The following is a 19,346-nucleotide window of genomic DNA, read 5'->3' as shown; positions in this document are numbered from 1 at the left end:
GTGCCAGGGTTTCCCTCACACCGCAAAAGGGACAGAAATCGAGAACAGGGGTGAACCGGGCCATGTACATGCCTTGGCTCAATGAAGGAGCTGCCAACTAATATCTCCAATATTGTGGGACCAAGGTGGAATATAGGCTGGCCCACTGGGGTTCCTCACCCTCAATATGTGGCAATAGGTCCTGCCACTTAGTATTGGGTGGGGACACAAGGGTGAGGAAATAGAGAGTATGGAGCTCAAGCGTGTATAGATGTGCCCTTGGCACGGTTCAAAGGCAAACCAGCTGCAGGTTGTGCTGCCTGGTCAAGGTGTGTAGGTGGGATGGCCAAGGGGCTCAGGGGACAAGGGCCCTGTGCAGAGACCCGGAGGGCCTGGGGTGGGGAGGGAGCACCCTCATGTAGGTCCCACTTGAGGTAAACCCGAGAGACGGGCGACAAGGCTGCCCTCCTCTCCTGAAATACGTGCCGGGGAGTACAAAGGGTGGAGAGCCCCATGCACTGAGCAAGCCCCAGGGGAACAGCTTGTTGATGTGGGTGGCAGGTAAGTTAACTGAAAGGAGAAAAGAGGGAGTAATATGTTGCCAAATAGAACAGAACCAGTAGAGAAGAAGTTTATTAAAACAAATTAAGACAAGTGTAATGAAGGTTAGTGTTTCAACAACTGATAGTTCAGGGACAAGCCAAATGTTCTATGTAACCTGTGTACCCTACTGTAATTTTTGTATGGACACAGAGTAAAGAGCATTTATCATGCAAGGGCTTATGCTCTATTTTTAAAGGTATCATTTGAATCCATTATGCTTTTATTTCATGGAGCACAAGGGACAGATCAATATCCAGGCTTGTTTGTAGTGTGCAAGTACTTGAACGTGCTGATTTTGCATAATGTAAAATGTATGGAACTAAACTATGGCCTGAATCTCAGTAACCACATTCAAACAGTTGAAATAATTCTTAAAAGCTTTCCCAGTGGAAACAGATCAGCCAATAAAGGAGCAGATTAAAAAGGAAGTGGGGGTTTTGGGGGAGCGGGATTAAGAAAAGCACAAATGAATGTCAGGAATGAAGCAGGCAGACAGATCTGCAGTAAAGACAAAATGCGGTAAGAAGAGAAAGATTTCATAGTTGTGACCCAGAGGGTAACCTTGTTCAGAAGTGACATTTCAGAGCAAAGTATAACTCTGGTCTTTCACTGCTGGATGGGGCCTATCTCTGAAGTGGGTTGTGAAGTAGGATTCACTTTGGGGCGGGGGGGGGGAGAGGAGAGAGAAAGAAAGATAGTTCCCAACACAAGAGGCTGGGAACCATATGATTCTAATACAAAACTTGATAGCACTTTGTCCCATTCCTCTGGGGTGGACACTTAAAAATAACCTCCTAAAGCAAGCTTTACTGCTTTATTTTTTAAATGTACTTCCTGACCTAATCCGTGTTGCCCAATGTGCGATATAAATGACCACTCAGTCTACCAGTGCAGAAAACCTATTCCTAACATTTGCCCTTTTTGGGTTGTCAGCAGCAGTTCAAAAGCAAACTATTCTAAGAAATCAGCTATAACTTGAAAATAAACTAAACATACTTGTTTAGATTTAGTTGCTCAAAAAGGTTTTTCTAATGGCCAAGTAACTGTTTCGTGCAAAATAGACGTCAATCAGAAGCTAAATGCAGAAAGTAGCTTTATGTAAAGTTATCTTTATTACAGGTAACATTGGTTCATACAATACACAATACTGACATACAAGTGTAATCTTTCAAAATCATCATTTAAACAGCAAAGACCAAGAAACAGAATTTTAACTACTTGATTTTCAAAAAAATCAATACATTTTTCTCCCAAGATCCTTTTCAGTAAATTATATTGAAATATACAAATAGAGAAAAAATACCCCATTCAACATGTATTGTAGTTAAATGGTTATTTTGCTTAAAATCCTTTTTAATAAGAAAATCCTCTTTAGCAACCTACAGAGAGATAAATAGCAAAGTTTTGTTTTAAACAAATCCTCTCCATTAAAACATTTAAAGAATTTTCATCCATAATTTTCTTCTTAGCCCAAAACACCCAGTGTGTTTTGTAATTTTACCATAAAGTTTTCATCTGAAGGACCAACACTAGGGGGGCTTCCTACACATTATAACCCCTCCCTCCTCCTCCACCTCTTTCATAACATTCTGTCCAACAGAAGGCGAATAAGCACGTAATACTTTATATCTTTTTTTTTTATTACTTCACCATTCTGTTTCATGAGAGCACAGACAGGTCTTCTGAATCCCCCTACATCTACTATATTTTGCTGTTCAGGAGGAACAATATATGCCAATATAAGCAGAAAATCTGCTGCTTTTCTGTCACATGCTTTTGATTACTGTCAAATTTTCAGGGTTATGCTTCCATAAGTTAACATGAATGCATCATTTTAGTATTAGTTTAAATCTTTAAACAAAAAACTATATTTTCCAAAGTCATTATCATTTGGAGCAATCAAGTGGTCTTTTCTTGCTTTGCTGAGCTTCATTCTTAGAACATCTCTTCGTTCTTCCCATTCATGGAGCTCAGCATTTCCATGTGCAAATTTACAGTTGTTTCCTTCAATGCAAGTACCAGCCATATATCTGTTTAAAAAATAAATTGGTGTGTTATAGTTTTCACAAAAGTAACATGAATTAGCCATCCAATTTTAAAAAGTCTTAAATATTTTCTACTAGCCATGTTTTTCATATAATTAGATCTTTGTTAAAAAAGCACAAATTCTCTAGAAGAGAGATTATTTTTTCTCTAAAATGAAGATGCATCAGTTCAGTTTCCCCTCTTTAATAGTCTCCGAGAACCAGGTAAGGAAAAAGTGATTGGGGGACAGGAGACAAAGCTCTGGCCTTCTAGTCCTCATTTCTCCACTTAGCCCAAATCCACCCTCCCCCAAAAAACTCATTTTAAGATAATCAATTAAATTCAGTTTGTTCCAAAAATCATCAGAATTCCTGTCTGTGACAGCCATTAGTTTTTCTCTTTATCACTAAAATGAAGATTTTAATATTGCCACAGAAAACGCCTGCCCTGTAGACCTCCAACCTTGGATCCCAGACTCCAAAGCCAACCAGGTTGGCTCCAGTGATTTAAAGATGTTAACTGGTCTACCTGAGGCCAAGTGGCTTGGGTGAAAAGGCTGTGTCCTCCAAGACGGGGTAGGAGAGTATACTAACCAGCGTTGGGAAAGCCAGCAGGCCAGTTTGGTGTGTAGGGCCCTTCGGAACATACCTGAATTTCATAGATTGCTTCCAGTGACAGTATTTTCTGGGACAAGTTAATTTCTGCCTTGCAAAGAACACCCCATAATTTCAAGATACTTTGTTACATGAGAATACTGGGTGGAACTGCATACATTTCTTGTATTCTACAGGTAATTCATTAAGGAAAATAGCAATAGCTGTGATGTACCAATGCTGTTATTTAAAGTTTCATCCTAACACCAAAAGGTTTGAACCTTTCCACATAGCTCCACATCTGGCACTCCAAGCCAAACCTTCTCACCACACATTAAAATACACTTAATATCTGGTCACTCAGGCATTCATGTTAAAATATTGCTATTTAACTGTTTGCTTTGCATAAGATTTCAACAATGCATACTAATAGAGTGGGTGTCATTAAAAAAGTATCAATGTTCACCATCTCAGGTATCTGCCTATATTTGCTATACCACAATTGTGAGTGAGAAACTTTGACATCTCAAATATAAATGCTACATACCTATCACAAATGTTAAAATATCCAGTTGGAAACCGATGCTGCCAACAGTTTTGATCATCCTCAGTGTGGAATACCTTCTCCTTATGCTTTTCTGAAGAAATGTGACCTTGCCATTGTTTCTCACTATTACAGTTCTTTCCACACATCCAGCAGTGAAAATCCACCTGGTTTACACACATTTAAAAAATTTAAGAAAAATCAGTGCTTCATGCACAGAACTGCTCCTTAACACAGTTTAATATTGTTTCTTTAGCAAATCCAATTATAGGCTAATATACAGTAATAATTTTAAAGTCTGTTTATACGGAGTCATCAGCTGATGTTTTTGACCCCCCCTCCCCAGGCTCTGTAGATTCTGAAGAGCAGTACTAATGCTTGATCCACAGCATGACTCCACATTAGCTAATTATAAGCATTTCAGACACACAAGATGGGTGCGGTAATATCTTTCACTGGACCAACTTCTGTTGGTGAGAGAGACAAGTTTTTGAGCTTCCTGAAGGAGTGTGCTGTGTAAGCTCAAAAACCTGTCTCTCTCACCAACAGAAGTTGGTCCAATAAAAGATATTACCACACCTATCTTGTGTCTCTAATATCCTGGGACTGACATGGCCACAACAACACTGCATACAAGGATTTCAGTGAGTGTTGTAGGAGCAAGGAACACAGTATTAAGTGCAAAAAAAAACAAACTCCAGAGTTTAGGATAATTACTAAGCCTGCATTACTTACTGTAACTTCAGCATAGTCAGTTGGCATATGAATTTGCTTCCCATTTTCTTTGTTTGCTTGAGTAGCTGTATCTTCTCCTTTTTCTGGTTTTTGACTCTTTAGCCACATTTCATACAACTGCTCCATGTCTTGAACTAACAAGAGCAGAAGCTAAAATAACTATTCAGCAATTAAGGCAAGAGAGTGAGTACAATACGTAACTGAGTTTGCAGACATAATTTGGAAATACGGCAGAGATATCTTTAGGCCCCCATGTAGTAGAAGCAGAAAAGAAAGGACAAACTGCAGACCCGAGGGGAGGAGAGAGCCACAGTAGCTAATAAATGACAGCTATGTGAAACTTTGGCCTCTTAGCCTGACTCACTTTCTTCCAAGACATCTAGGTAGGGGAAATTAAGATTTACCTAATATGAGTAGTAGGGCGGATGTGATTTAAATCACAAGTCAGGAAGACTCTATTTAATCATGGATTTCTACATAAAAGTGCATTCTTGTTGGTTGTTATAACCTTAATACATATTCTTCACAACTCAGAGTTAGATGTAGGTTTCATTTTTAAAAGGTACACACTATACATTTTTATACAGTAATTTATTTTGGAAAAAAAACTTTTCAGATTAGTTTTACAGCTATATCAGAAAATGATTGATTGCTTGGTTATTTCATTTACCAATGGTAATTGAAGCAGATATTTATGAAGTCACTGGGAGGTGAACTATCTCCAATTCAACAGGTTAATCATTAATATTTGGAAGATTTTCTTGCCATGATGTATTAGGAGGAGACCACCACCAGACAGACATTTAAATTGTTTTATTTAACTAAATCAACAACATTAAGTATTCTGGATTTTTTTTCTTCAACAGCAAACATATACTATCTTAACAAAACAAGCATATGTCCCTTGCTTCTCACATTTATCTCCAGACTGCTTCTCCTTGTCCAGATCTATTCCGCCCCCAACAATCTTCTATTCATTGAATTTTTTGAAAATTTGCACTTTTAGAGAGGTAAGGGATTGACTCTGTGTACACAAATTCGCAGAGGGACAATAGAGTTGAGGTCTATTAATTTATTTAAAAACATTTTTGCTGTTAACAAGCTTGTTACCTCTGGAGAAACAAATCCACAGTTTGAGAACAGAAAAACTAAGCATCTCTGATGGTATCTTCTAGACTGAGCACTGAGTCCCATTGAGTAGATAGAAAGATTAACCTAAATAATCTATACAGAAGCCTGCAGAACCCCATAAAATTGGTTCCCTAATCCATGAACTATTGGAACTCACTAACAAAATTTTTCTTAAACATTACATGATTATATTGTCTCATACTATAGAATTAGAATTTATAATCCCTATTCCATGATGAGATATATCTTTGAGCTATAACGTATCTTTAGATTAGATTTTTTTCCTCAAAAAGCATTTTATAAAAAAAATCCAATTTAAATAAAAAAAATCATTGATTTTTTATCCACCCTGATGAGTAGCAAATATTTATATTAGCTATCACCCAAAGGCCCCAATTGCAATTGGGCCCCATTATGCTGATCTGTGATTTTATCATTAAGCCTGTTATTAGACCTAGTGAAATGCATTACAAATACGATATTTATCCTGTCTCCTCATTTGCAAACCAATGTTAGTATCACTTCAGTTATTCAATCTTTGTTCTTTGCGATCTGTCACATGGTATTATTTCTCCTTAATAACCTCCCTGATTGGACAACAAATTTTAAACCCAAGAATGAATAGTGAATACTCTTGTTTACATGTGAACACAGGTATTTTTGCAGACAGCCAGCCCCCTAATATACAAACAAAACCCAATTTGCAAAAAAGATAAATACAAATACAGCTGATCTGAACAGGAATCTGGTGCTCTCATAAATGGTTGAGAATGGTGTTTTTGCATTCAACCAACTCTTCTACTTACTCATCAATAATCTTCAAAGGTAAAAACTGCAATGACAGTAATTACTAATTTCAGTTACATAATGAGTCATCTGGTATGTATATAAACCTATATTAAAATGATGTTACTATGTATTAGACACTAATTTTGTATCATGAGAGGCAGGCTGGGTTTACTTGAAGAAAAATCTACCCACCAGATTGCCTATGGAAGATTGAGAGGTACTTATTGTAGGAGAGAGATGGAAAAAAGAGAAAAAAACACATGTGTTTAATACCCTCACACATTTTTTACTTACTATTATTCTCTTTCATATAGGTCCACATCTCTCTCTCCTCAGGACTGTGAGCAAAGGAGCAGTTTCCAACATACTGACATTTCTTGCCTGAAGCAATATGATTGCACAACTAAATAAGAATAAAAAAAAATATCCTTTAGGCATATGTTAAGTTATAATGGGTGATGAAAGATTTTTGTAGCTTTGCTTCAGGCACATTAACATTCTGATAAGCAGACAAGTTACTACTATTACTATAACTCAAATAAATAGTTGCCTTCCAAATAAGCTGTCAGAGCAGTGGTTCTCAACTTCTAGCCCACAGGCCACTTGTGACCCAATCAGCACACAGCTGCAGCCCATGTGACATCCTCAGTGCCATACAGGTAATACTGCATGCAGCCCGTAACACATTGATCTTATCTAGTCTTAACCTTATGAAGCACTAGCTACGGAAGGGCTCATCAGTCTGCAAAGCTAGCAGAAAACATAGGTTGGATGTAGACAGTTATGACTTAGAAATCACACCATGATTAGAATATAGCATTTTAGGTCTGTGCTGTATTTCTATTAAGCAGGAATTCAAATTATTTCTGACAGTACTCCAAAAATGTAAGGTTAAATTTATGCATTACGTTATTAGCTTGATGCCTCTCATTCACTGTAATAAAAATCACACAATGCTCTTTGAAAACAGAGCCTTTTTGAAGTAATGAGTTGTCAGAACCCAGGAAACAGGATTTTGCAAACTCATCTTGAGAACTGCACAAGAAGAAATGAAATTCCAGGTCTCTTCCAATATTGTATGGAGCGTGTCTCACCCTCAAAATATTATGCACTCTTTTGATTAGGGTTTTATGAGAACTATATTAATATGATTTTAATGAGATTACTTAATACTTTATATTAAATACCTTCTATACTTTTATTACTGAAGTTTCACGGACTTGGAGGAGCTTCAGCAATAAAAAATGAGCTCAGTCCTTCCTAGCATCTGGCTCTGCAGTTGCTCCAGTGACTCCCACTGATTTCAACAGACATTTCACACACAGTGGCTGCAGAAATCAGGCCCTTTACTAGTATTTTCCAGTGACTTAAGTGTCTTAATTAAAAAGATCATTTTAGATAAACAAATACATCAAACTGCGAAGGCACTTGTTTCTTCGTGGGAAGAGGACGAATGGTCATCCACTTCTTACGCTCATTAGACATCACCAGCACCACACGACGATCTTTGGTCCATCTAAGGAATATGGAAGCATTCAAATATATAGAATACATCTACATACTGTACTATTTGTCAACAGTAAAGACAATGATTGGACCTAAAGAGCCCCAAAACCATATGTTTTAATGCAATTTATTTAAAGTCTCAAACACCCATCATGGTTGTGAGTTAAAGAAAAAAAAAAGTCAGTATAAACTGCCAACTGAAGTGTGTAACATGCATTTTTTATTCTTGATTATTAACACCCTTTAAAGTCTTCAGCCTTTCAGCCCAAGTTCTACTTCAACTGCACTTGCTTTTTTGCATCCCTTTTAATAGTCTGAATTCCTATACAGATCACTCAGAAGATTTTACAAAATGGTTTACTAAGAGACATTATGCATTTGAAGTTATCTGTTACTCACGGGTGTCTTGCTTTTGCACTACAGTATTTTTTGTTTTTGTCTGGCTCACTAACTTGACCATTTCTCCAGCACTGGGCACACACAAACTTCATTTTCAAATTTAGAGATCCATGCTTCATTTGATTGCCAAGAACCTTAAATTTAAAAAAAAAAAAAAGTGATTTGCATCTGCAGAGAAATCCCATACATAAATCATTAAGTACCCCTGAAGATAAGAAAGGGTTCTAAAATGTTTCTAGATGTGTTAAAAACTAGAGAGCTTATAAATACATCAAAAAAGACCTAGATTTTAAATCTTAAACTAGAAATTTCTCTTAATGACAGATTGTTAGTTAATTTTGTTTAGATTGTATAAATGCACCCAGACGTTCTGGCAATGGACATACTATGTGCTGTATAAACAAAATAAACTACTAGAAAAGGATTTATGCTAGGTCCTCAGCTGAAGAAAATTTGAAAGAATGCATTTTTGAAGTTTTATCTTCTGCTTATGACAAAATAAGCAAAGGGGGGAAAGTAACTGCACATGTATAATGAGAAATCTGGGATTAGGAAAAATAAGAATATCTGAAGTATCCAGAAAGCTTAATTTTTTTTTTAATAAAACATGCAGGGGGAAAGAAGAGGAAATCATTTGGGGCATATGCTTGGGACAACCATTTTGTGATATAAACTAACAGTTAAATCGTGTTATAAACATTGACATCAAAACCAGTACGTCACCGATCAATCACGCTAGTCCCACATAAATTTGCTTCCTCAGAAAGATGAGTGGAAATACCTGTGCTCCATGTGCATTTGCTTCCATATTCTGCCAATATTTCTTTGATTCTTGAGCAATAGTATCATGTGACATACCTGCAGAGGAGAAAACAAAGGTCTTAGACAATTTGGAAGTTTTATTCATATACATGTTCAAGTGCTACTGAATCCCTCCAAAAAACAGCTAAGGTTGCCAAAGAGACAGTGGTGCTACCTACCACAACATTTACAAAAAACAAGCACTTAAAACCAGTTAAGGACATCCTAAAATCCTACACTGTCTACATAACACAAATATATTCACAGATGGACCAAAGTATTGCCTAAGTTTCCATCTTCCTAAGAGCCTGTTTTCAAATCCTGGAGCCAGATGCCTAAGGGCTTTGTGCAAATGACCACAGGCAAGCTAGCTGCAATCCGCTTGAAAACCAGCTCATTTTTCAAAAAATGAGACTCCAGTTTATGTTCACAAGGCTCCTATAAAAACCCTTCTCATGTACAGATCAGTGTTACTCAGGCGAGAGACCCCCCCACCCCCCAAAACCTGCCTATGCATCTTGCAAGATGAAAAAGTCTGTCACATTGCCTTTAATGATAGCCATTCTTGCAACCACTTTTCTCTCAGGTTCTTTAATAATCTCAGTGACCACAGAGATACGAACTTTTACTGCACACCTTTCCATATCATTAAAGCCTCACCAAGGTTTCTTTTCCACAACGTCCATGGAGAGACTGAAGACTAAAGACATCAACTCTATCAGACTTTCAGAGTCCTTGAAAAGAAAAATAGGTCTGTGCCTGGATTTGTAGCAGGGGCAGGAAGGGGCTTCCCACTCAGTTGAGCATTCCCCTTCTTTAGGGTCCTCCAACACTCAGAGTCTATAAGTTATCAACTTGCCTTCTAGAAGATGAGAAGTTGAGCCTTGACTATGTCTGGACATGTGTAGGAGAGAAGCACTCACATGTACACTCATGTTTGTGGGATGGCCTAACCCTTTTAATAAGAGGTTTATGGGGTTAAGAGGAAATAGCAGCTACCCTTGAACCTCGACATTTTGGGAGGCAGGAAAGGAAGGGAGAGCAGCTGTCCTCCTTTCCACAAGAAGGAATCCTCAAAGGCCAAGTAGAGATAAATGGGCTAGAGCAACAGAGAACAGGGAGGATTCTGTATACTTCCACATAACTGTCCTCCTCTGAAACTTTTCTTGGCCTGGGGTCATCCTAAGTTGGCCGATACACTTCCAGACAGAGTGAAGCTGACCTGATGCTCCTTCTCCAAGGAAGGAGCACGTTCAGAGTGACAGTCTGGGCAAAAAGGGGACCAACTATGGGACACCATATTATCTCCACATTGCCCACACTGCCCTTTTTCTGGGCATCATCGCCACCCATGATGATCAACCCAACTAATATTTAAAGCAGTGCTCCCTCACACAGCAAGGTAGAGAGAGTAGCTGAGGTCCACTGCAAGTTGGTTGGAGGGACCACCAAAACCATACCAAAAAAGTTGACCACCACAATGAGGCAAAGAGAAGCAGCCCATTCCAGACTGGGGTGCTTCCCTGAAGACAGGAGATTTAACAATAAGGAAATTTTGTAGCAACATTAAGCCATTTTAGAGCTAGAGGAACAAAGACACTGGACAAGTAAAAAATTCAAAAAACTGGCTCACAGACCTGTAACAAAAAGATAAGCCTGATCAAGGTCTTTAACACTCAGCAGAAACATTCTCCTTTGCCTTCAAAGTAAATATCTCAATTTCTAGTCAAAGCAATTTTGTAATAAAACTAAAACAAGAACACATTTCTGAGACCTAAAGCTAAAACACCTCAAACACCCCAGGGATGGTATAGATAATACTGAGTCTTGCCATCAGTGCAGGAGACTGGACTAGATCAGTGGTTCTCAATGGAGAGTCCACAAGCCCTTTCAGGGAAGTCCGTGGGGCCCTGTGGCTGAAACCCCGTGCCCCAAGTCCCAGCATTCACCATGGGGCTGAAGCTGGGAGCGGCGCGGGGCTGAAGCCAGCAGCCCCAGCATTTCCCTCACTCTTCGAGTCTTGGCGCTCCTCACGAGCAGAAGCCCTGAGCCCACAGGCGGAGTTGCGCCGAGGCGGGTGGCGGAGGAGACCACCACGATGACAGACAAGGGTTTGCCCCTCCTCCCCCAAACTGCAGTGCCTTACATAGAGTGGGGCAGTCTGGGGACAGCTCCACCCCTTTACCTCCTCCTCTCCCCCAGGCCCATCCCTCTGGTCAAGCTGTAGGTGGGAAAGCCAGAGCCAGGCAGTGCAGGGCAGCTGCTCCTCTGGCTGGTGGTACCATGAAGTGGGCAGCCGAGGCATTCTCCCATCTGCTGTTGATGCCCAGGGTTACTACTGCTCTTCAGCTCCCAGCCCCTTTTGACTGCTCATGCAGCTGGTAAGAGCTGCCCAGAAGAGGGGACCTGGCTTTTGGGGTTGGCAGAGCCCTCGGGGAGCAGCCACTGCAGGAGGAGCCTTCCTGGCACACAATCCTTAGCTACCCCCTGCCTGCACCCTGCCCCTAGCTTACCCCCTGCCTGCACCCTGAACTACCCCTCCCCCACCTGACACAGCCCCTAGCTACCCCATCTGCACCCTGAGCTACTCCCCTGCCAGCACACAGCCTCTAGCTACCCCCTCCCTGCACCCTGAACTACTCACTGCACACAGTCCCTTGCCATTCCCTGCCCTCATCCTGAGCGATTTTCAGAACTTTTTGAACTGAGTCCCCATTTTGAGTTCTATATTTAGTTGAGGGCTCCCACAACCCAGACAGGCTGGATGGCCTACTGAGGTGAGGTGGAGGTGGAAGTGGTACTCCCTCCCTGGATCCCGCTGTGGGGAGCTGTCCTGAACCCTGCCAGCCCTTGCCCCCACAAAATAGAAGTCAAACTATGCCTAAGCACAAGGGTCCCTCCCGCACCCAAGTCCCAAGTGGCCCTGAAGTTTTTAAATAGTGTGTTGAAGGGGGGCCTCAACAAGAAAAAGGTTGAGAATCCCTGGATTAAATGACCTCTCGAGGTCCCTTCCAGTCCTACGATTCCATGATTAAGAAACTATTAGTTTTGAGTTAAAGCTAAAAAGTTTCCTAATTTTTTGTGTGTCTAGCAGTCTTACTCAATACCCACTAGCTAGTAAAACTGACCAATGGTTTATTAGATATACAGAAGACTACAGGAGGTTGTAAGTAGAAGACACTGACAAATGGGTTAAGGAATTGCATTTCTTTTATCTTTTTGCACTGGGGGTAGGGGGTAATATTTAAATCCAAACATACCTGTCTCATTCTGTATTATCCAAACTTTGAGTTCTACAAGACTGTGTGCATAAAAACACTCATCTTCTCTTAAACAGCCATAACGGACCTCATGCCTGCACAGGTCTAGCTGACACTGAGCATGAAACGAACGGATTTTGGAATACTTTACTGTAGTTTCTCGCAAAATGTGGACAAGGCACCTGTTTTTGAAAAGAAATCAATATTTTAAGCTTTCTGTAAAGTTACTGACCTTCCTTGTGCATATGGAAAGCATGCAATGTTACCATTCTTTCCACTTCATATTTTATTTTAATTTTGACAGCTCTTTAAAGTATCTTTTAATATACTGCTAGGCAGAGTAATCCTAGATTACTGCTGTTTGTTTAATGTTTACAAGTGAATTCTCTCTGTGACTATGAGGTCTTTCCACTTAAGGAATTAATTATTAAAACTTTGGAAAATATGAGTTTATATATCAGCATGTAAATTTGAGCTTCAAAATAACAAATAGGCAGTATTCAGAGCCCTTTGTGCTCCTGGATTCTACTGTCATGGAAACTGACATGGAATTACACAGACACCTACTCTCCTTCCTCTGAGGTAGGTGTACACACAACTCCTACTGAAGTCAGGGAGTAGATTATGTACAGCCAAGGGAGGCATTTGTCAAGAACAGATTTGTAAAGCCAGAAGAGACCATGAAGGTCATCTAGTCCAACTTCATGCATAAAACACAGGCCACAGGATTTTACCCCAGTAACCCTTGTATCAAGCTTACACGACTCTAGCTTAAGCAGAAATTACGTTGGGCTTGCCTATAGATAGCAGTAATGTGCACTGTTGGGGAGCAGGAGGTGATTTCTAAAGCACATTAGCATGTTGCACACTAACTGGTCCATGTAGACCCTACTGGCGTAGACTAACAGTTCCTGGGTGTGCTTTAACATAGTATTGTTTCAAAGCTGTTGGCATGAACTAAAAGTTTAGTGCATTTTAACAGGGTCTACAGAGACCAGTTAGTGCACAACACATTAATGCACTTTACAAAAAACACCCCCATAGCCCTCATTGCTGCTCCTTGTAAGCACGCCCTTAAAGTCTCCAAGTGATGAAGAACCCATCACGTTACTAGGAAAGCTGTTCCAATGGTTACTGATTTGCACTGCAGTAGCTCCCTGAAGCCCTCCCAATTATAGACCACTGTGGTAGATACTACAAGCACAAAATGTACCAAGAAGCTTATTTACCCTCATTTAAAAATTTGCATCTTATTTCCATTTTCATTTAGTCTAGCTTCAACATCCAGCCACTTAGTCTGCTAAATTAGAGTCCTCTACAATATCAGAAATCTTTTCCCTGTATTGGTGCATCTAGACCACAATAGCTCTCTCTTAACCTGCTCTTTGATAACTGGAAGAAATTAACTTTAAATCTCACTACACGCAAGCCTTTATTTACTACCTCACCAACCTGTGTTTCATCTAAAAATTTTACCAGCAATTTTTTATATTTTCTTGCAGATCACAGAAAAAATACTGACTGGCATTGAGCCAAGAACTGATCACTGCAGGACTCCACTGGAAACACCCCCACTCAGTAATTTTATACTACAGGTTTTTTTAAGTTCAACTGAAGAAATTTGAATAAATTGCTTTCCAAACTCAAGTCCTGTTCCTGCAAGCCCATTGATGCAGGTAGATGCTTAAGACCAGGTGAAGCCCCACTGTAAGCAATGGAACTCTGAACAGGAACAGAGTCTGCAGATTACAGAATTAGGGTCTAAATTAACCATTTGCAGGGCAAGCGGGGTGGGGTGGGGTGGGGGGGGGGATAGAAATGTCTCAGAAATCAGTGCTGTCTGTTATCAAATCTAATATTGCCTACTGCAGAACAATACTGGACCCAACAATACCCATTGTTTCCAAAGGCAAAAGACATGACATCCCACTGCCAAGTAAATATTCCCACCTGCACAACCTGAAGTTTACCAATAACTATTTGTAGGCTTAAATTAAAAAAAATGGACTGACTTCACAGTATTTACCTTACTCTCATATTTGCAGTGTTTCCTTTACTTAGAACGAGAAACACTACAAACAAACAGTGTAAATTTAATTCCTACAGACGGTAGAGTCCCCATATATTTAATAGTGCTCTCATTGTAGTCCAAATAGCTGTAACTTTCATACATACATAAAATCACATAAAGAGCTCTGTGGGATCTTTTGTTTTTTTAAACTTACAGTTTACCTCAGAAAATAATGAAGCTAGATAAGCTTTCAAACCTTATCCTCATACAAACTTGCACCAGTTTAATTAAACTGATGCAAACCCTTATCTGGATAATCTTATTTTAGTTTAAGAGTAACTTATTTTGGTTTAGTTTAAGTCTATTAGAAACAGGTTTAAGCTAAAAAAACATCATACTGTAACTGACATAAGAGGGGTTTGTAAAGGTTTAACTATATCAGTTTAAAGTCACACCTTTAGTAAACCAATGCAGCTTGCCAGGTACAGAAGCCCTTAGTAAGGGGCACTGATGGTTAATGGTTTCAAACAGATGGGAGTAGCTGATCAACATCACTGGTTTTCTTCAGCATTGAGAAAGAAGTTATCACTTTTATAATTAGTGATGTAGGACTATATTTAGACAAGAAAATGCAACAAATGCATTAATTCAAAGCAAGCTATTTGTTGGTAATAGAACCTTTTGCCTCAGGTTCCCACCTGTAAGATAAAGGCAATACCTATAGCACAAAGATGCTGTCAGGCAAAATTTATGTTTTTAAAGTTTGTTGGCTAAAAAGCCTGTATTGTTACTACTAGTACCGAAGCAAAACTACCAGACTGCTAGCAACTAAGAGGAGAAAGCCAATCTGCAGTTGTGGAATGAAAATTAGAATTCAAAATGCTTTGAAACCTCTGCTACAGTAGAACCTGAGAGTTGCAAACACCAATATTATGAAGTGACCAGTCAACCACACACACCGTTTGAAACCAGAAGTATGCAACTGGGCAGCAGCAGAGACAAGAAAAGAAATACAGTACAGTATTATTGTAACATAAGCTACTAAAAAAATAAAAGGCAAGTTTTAAAAGAAAGATTTGAAAAGGTAAGGAAACTGTGTGTGCTTGTTTCATTTAAATTACGATGGTTAAAAGCAGCATTTTTCTTCCACATAGTAAAAATTCAAAGCTGTATTTAGTCAATGTTCACTTGTAAACTTTTGAAAAAACCATCATGTTTTGCTCAGAGTTACGATCATTTCAGAGTTACAAACAACTTCGTAACTGAGGTTCTACTGTACTTTTAATTTGAAACTTATATTGAGTATATTTCAGACAGACATACTTGTTATCTTCAAAGTCATGCATGGCAGGGTGAGAACAAGAAGAAGAATTATCCTTGTTCCTTTTGCTTATTATTCTAGGTTTGTGATCAAAGCATTTCTGAAATACAAAAACAAGGGATTAAAGAAAAGTTGAATATATGTTTCATGTATGAAATCACCTTAAAAATTCTACTAGGGATGTAGAATGTGCAAACTATTATCCAACATGCACCTCAATGCTTACAAGTTAGTCATACACCAAATCATTTCGTAAGCAGTTCACCTTACTATCTAGCAAAGCTGTTAAATGAAAAACTGTTTAAAATTGTTTCATATCTTTAGGAAACAAGCAGTCAAATATGCCTTTAAAGAAGCACCTCACAAAGAAACATAAATAGTCCGTGGTGTTCTTGAAGGAGTTGGGATACTGTAAAGTTGATCTTCCCATTTCCTCCAAAGAGAGCTTCTCGACTAAAGGCTCCTTTGCGCTCTAGAGTCCACACGTCTATCTCCTCCTGGCAATACGCAAACGTGCAGTGGCCTGGATACCTACACTCTTCTTCAGCAGCAACATCTAAGATGACATGAAATAAAAGTTAAATTTGACATTGCTTTTACACCACCACATTTATCATCACTAGATCTTAACTCTGCATTTCAGAAAGTCTGAAGAAAAGCCACCTCTGTGATTAATTAATCTAGTCTTTTGGTCTTACTCCTCTCTCCCAAACTTCATTTTGAATGACCACACCACACCTTTAAGCAGGGGGAACACTGTCCAGGCTTAAGCAGTGCTTTATGGTGGCGAGGCAGGAGGTCAGAAACTGCTGCAAAAAGGTGAGTAGTCATCAGCTTTGCGGTGCTGACTCACCCCCAGGCAATGTTAGGGACAGAAGGCTTTAAATGTGCAAGCCCTCGGCGTGGGAAGCCCTTTCTCCACCCAGCAGGCAAGGCAGCACCCACCCTCCCTCCCCGAAAGGTGCGAATATCAGGCTGGGTTAGGACCTGCTGGGGGCATTGCGCTAATTGCTCCTTTTTAGGGGGGCTGGGAAGGAATTTTTCCCTCAACCCCTTATTGACATCAGTGGAATGAGGTGGTTTTTTTCCCACGTTCCCCTACCGGGGGGGGGGAGATCAGGAGAAAAGGTGGTTAGGCTGTATGTTGCAACTCATTTAGTAAGTGTGGGGTGGATGTCCAGTGCAGATACTCCACAGGGAAGGCATCCAGTGACCAGCTAAATGGCCTGGTAAAGGACTTAAAAGGAGGTGCTGGTTAAAGGAACGGAACAGGGGAGTTGGGGACTCCTATGATTGGTAGGGCAGGGAGCCAACCCCCTTTCTTAAAGCCCACCTTAACTCTCCTACAAGCAGGGGTGAATGGCAAGGTCCAAGCAGTGGATTGGCTGGGGAACCAGGATGAAACTACCCAGAAACCCCGGGTAATTTGAATAAACATGGAGTTGCCTTGTACACTTTTATCTGCCAGGTAGTCCTAGACATCTAATAAAAGTTGCGGCCCGATTAAATCCATATCAAAAAAGTCTCCTGTCCTCCTTTCAGTATAGCCGGACAACAACTTTACTACATTTAGGGCCCCTCAGAAGATATGGAGTGTCCATTAGAGCTTGCATGTGTACCCCAATTATCCTCACAGCCTCCAGCTTCCCTTCTGTATTTCAAGCCAAAAAAACAGAAAAATATTTTCACAGACATCCACTCTCTTCTCTGTAGGTAGGAGTACAAAATGTTAATTTGTGCACAATATCTGTGATCAAACTAATCAGCTCCCTGAAGTTGTAAGCAGAAGTTCATACCAAGAATCTATGAAGCAATGCTTACTTTTACTTAAGTGTCCAGAACCTCCAAGTCACAAGGATACTAGAGTTGGCTCTATTTGGAAATAGATACATTTTCATGTTTTTTAAATAAACAATTATAATTAGAGGTAGAATATGAACTAAATAATCACATTAGTTTTTATGATGGGGTTTCACTTAAATCCCTGTGGAAATATTAAAAATACCTATAAACTGTTTTTGTTAATCAGCAAAAACAATAGAGCTTCATTCTACATTTTGTAACAAAAATGTACATGCATTACTTTATATTCAGTATAGGAATTAAAACCTTGCTATTAATTTTGCATTCAAACTAGTTAAATTTCCTTGTTAATTCAGTAAAAACTATGTAACTTCTATATTTAAAACATACCTTTACATATATAATATGGTCCTACATACTGAGTTTTTGTTGGTCTTGGGCGTATTTTTTTCCATGATTTATCTTCAGAATTCTTTATTTTACCAATTAGAATATCCTTTTTACACTTATGCTCTAAATTGGGATGGTAAGTGAAATCCAATAACTTAGGCCCTAAAATAATAGAAAAATTGTTTATAGTTTACATAAGCTATAAGTAACTGTGGAACTTGTATTCAGGCACATGTCCAAATATGAAATGTGTGAACAAACTGTTAAGAATTCTTACTTGCACCAATAAATTAGAAGAGCCAAAGTAATCTTAAATAAAAAAAAAAGGGGGGGGGGGAGAGAGTGGAAGAAAACTATGCAAATACTTACAAGACCAGACCAACAAGAAAAATAGGTAATTTAAGGAAGATTTTACAGTCTTCCTTTGCTTCCGCATGGGAATAACCAGCTGTATTTTTCTGTTTTTGCAGGCCCAAATGGGTAAATTTTCATAAAATTTTTTTTGGGCCTTTAATAAGTCATTGAGAACCATGCAACTAAATATTTAATTTTTATTAAACTTGAACAGCCAAAGAGGGAGTTCAAAGACAGAACACAACCTCAAGTAAAAAGTCAACTTTTGCATTCTGTAGGAATACAATACCAGCCCCACGGTCTAGTTGGTAGTGTTTTAACTGTCACATGCTAAGCACAGGGTTCAAAACTAGGTCTATTTTGCTTCCAAAGCCACAAATACTAAGAATACATATATACCAGCGAAGGGATTGTAAAGTTTCCAATGCTCAGTGACCATCCCAGTCAATAAAAGGAGTTACAATAACCCACTAAGAATAGAGTCTGGTGCATTGCTGTCCGGTTCTCTTTGAACAAAAAAGTTCATGGTGGAACTGTGTGGTTTCAGAAATGGGTAGGAAAAGCAGGGATGCAAAGAAACAAGGGAAGAAACCAATGCTTTGTTAAAGGCCAACATATGGATATATCTTAAAGTTCATCCTTCAGCATTTTCTAACTGCTGCTTTTTATTAAACATCATGTCTATGTGGCATTTCAAAATCACCTGTTGATCCTCCTTACACAGTAATAAAAGTAGTTTTAAACTAAAGAGCAATAAACTGCAAACTACAATAACCATTCCCTAGATATGTCAGTGTAGTATTTTAGAATTAATATACATGTTTTATTGCTCTACTAATATTTCAGAATGTCTATAACCTGAAGAATAGTGCTTGATTTTAAGAATAGTCTTGATGAAAAAAAAAGTTGCTTATAGAATACAGCTGTGTAATAGCAATAGCTCAGACCTCAAAGATTAGTTCTGTGAATGGCCCAAAATAGGTTAAGACCCTCTGTGTCAATGAAGGTAAGTTAATAATTATTGCTAAGGTTTGGAAGCATCACGATAATGATTTAGAATTAGTTTGAAAGAACAATAAAACAGATGGGATGTGAAGGTTAC

The 19,346-nt window shown here is 39.1% G+C and overlaps 1 protein-coding gene across 1 annotated transcript in view; it reads right to left on the bottom strand.

Moving 5' to 3' along the window:
• Positions 1-1,671: 1,671 nt before the first annotated feature.
• ZC3H7A (zinc finger CCCH-type containing 7A) overlaps positions 1,672-19,346 on the bottom strand; it is a 45,579-nt gene continuing 27,904 nt past the window's right edge. Inside the window, exons 13-23 of the mRNA XM_048867742.2 lie at positions 17,891-18,052; positions 16,057-16,253; positions 15,700-15,797; positions 12,366-12,547; positions 9,086-9,162; positions 8,305-8,438; positions 7,810-7,915; positions 6,694-6,802; positions 4,480-4,613; positions 3,748-3,911; positions 1,672-2,612 (exon numbers count right to left, since the gene is read on the bottom strand). Coding sequence (XP_048723699.2) covers positions 2,423-2,612; positions 3,748-3,911; positions 4,480-4,613; positions 6,694-6,802; positions 7,810-7,915; positions 8,305-8,438; positions 9,086-9,162; positions 12,366-12,547; positions 15,700-15,797; positions 16,057-16,253; positions 17,891-18,052 — 1,553 coding nt within the window. The 3' untranslated portion in view covers positions 1,672-2,422. The remainder of the gene's footprint in view (positions 2,613-3,747; positions 3,912-4,479; positions 4,614-6,693; positions 6,803-7,809; positions 7,916-8,304; positions 8,439-9,085; positions 9,163-12,365; positions 12,548-15,699; positions 15,798-16,056; positions 16,254-17,890; positions 18,053-19,346) is intronic.

Source organism: Caretta caretta, chromosome 10 (assembly GCF_965140235.1).
Source record: "Caretta caretta isolate rCarCar2 chromosome 10, rCarCar1.hap1, whole genome shotgun sequence".
NCBI classification, from domain to species: Eukaryota; Metazoa; Chordata; order Testudines; family Cheloniidae; genus Caretta; species Caretta caretta.
This window is presented reverse-complemented; position numbering and strand designations above follow the sequence as displayed.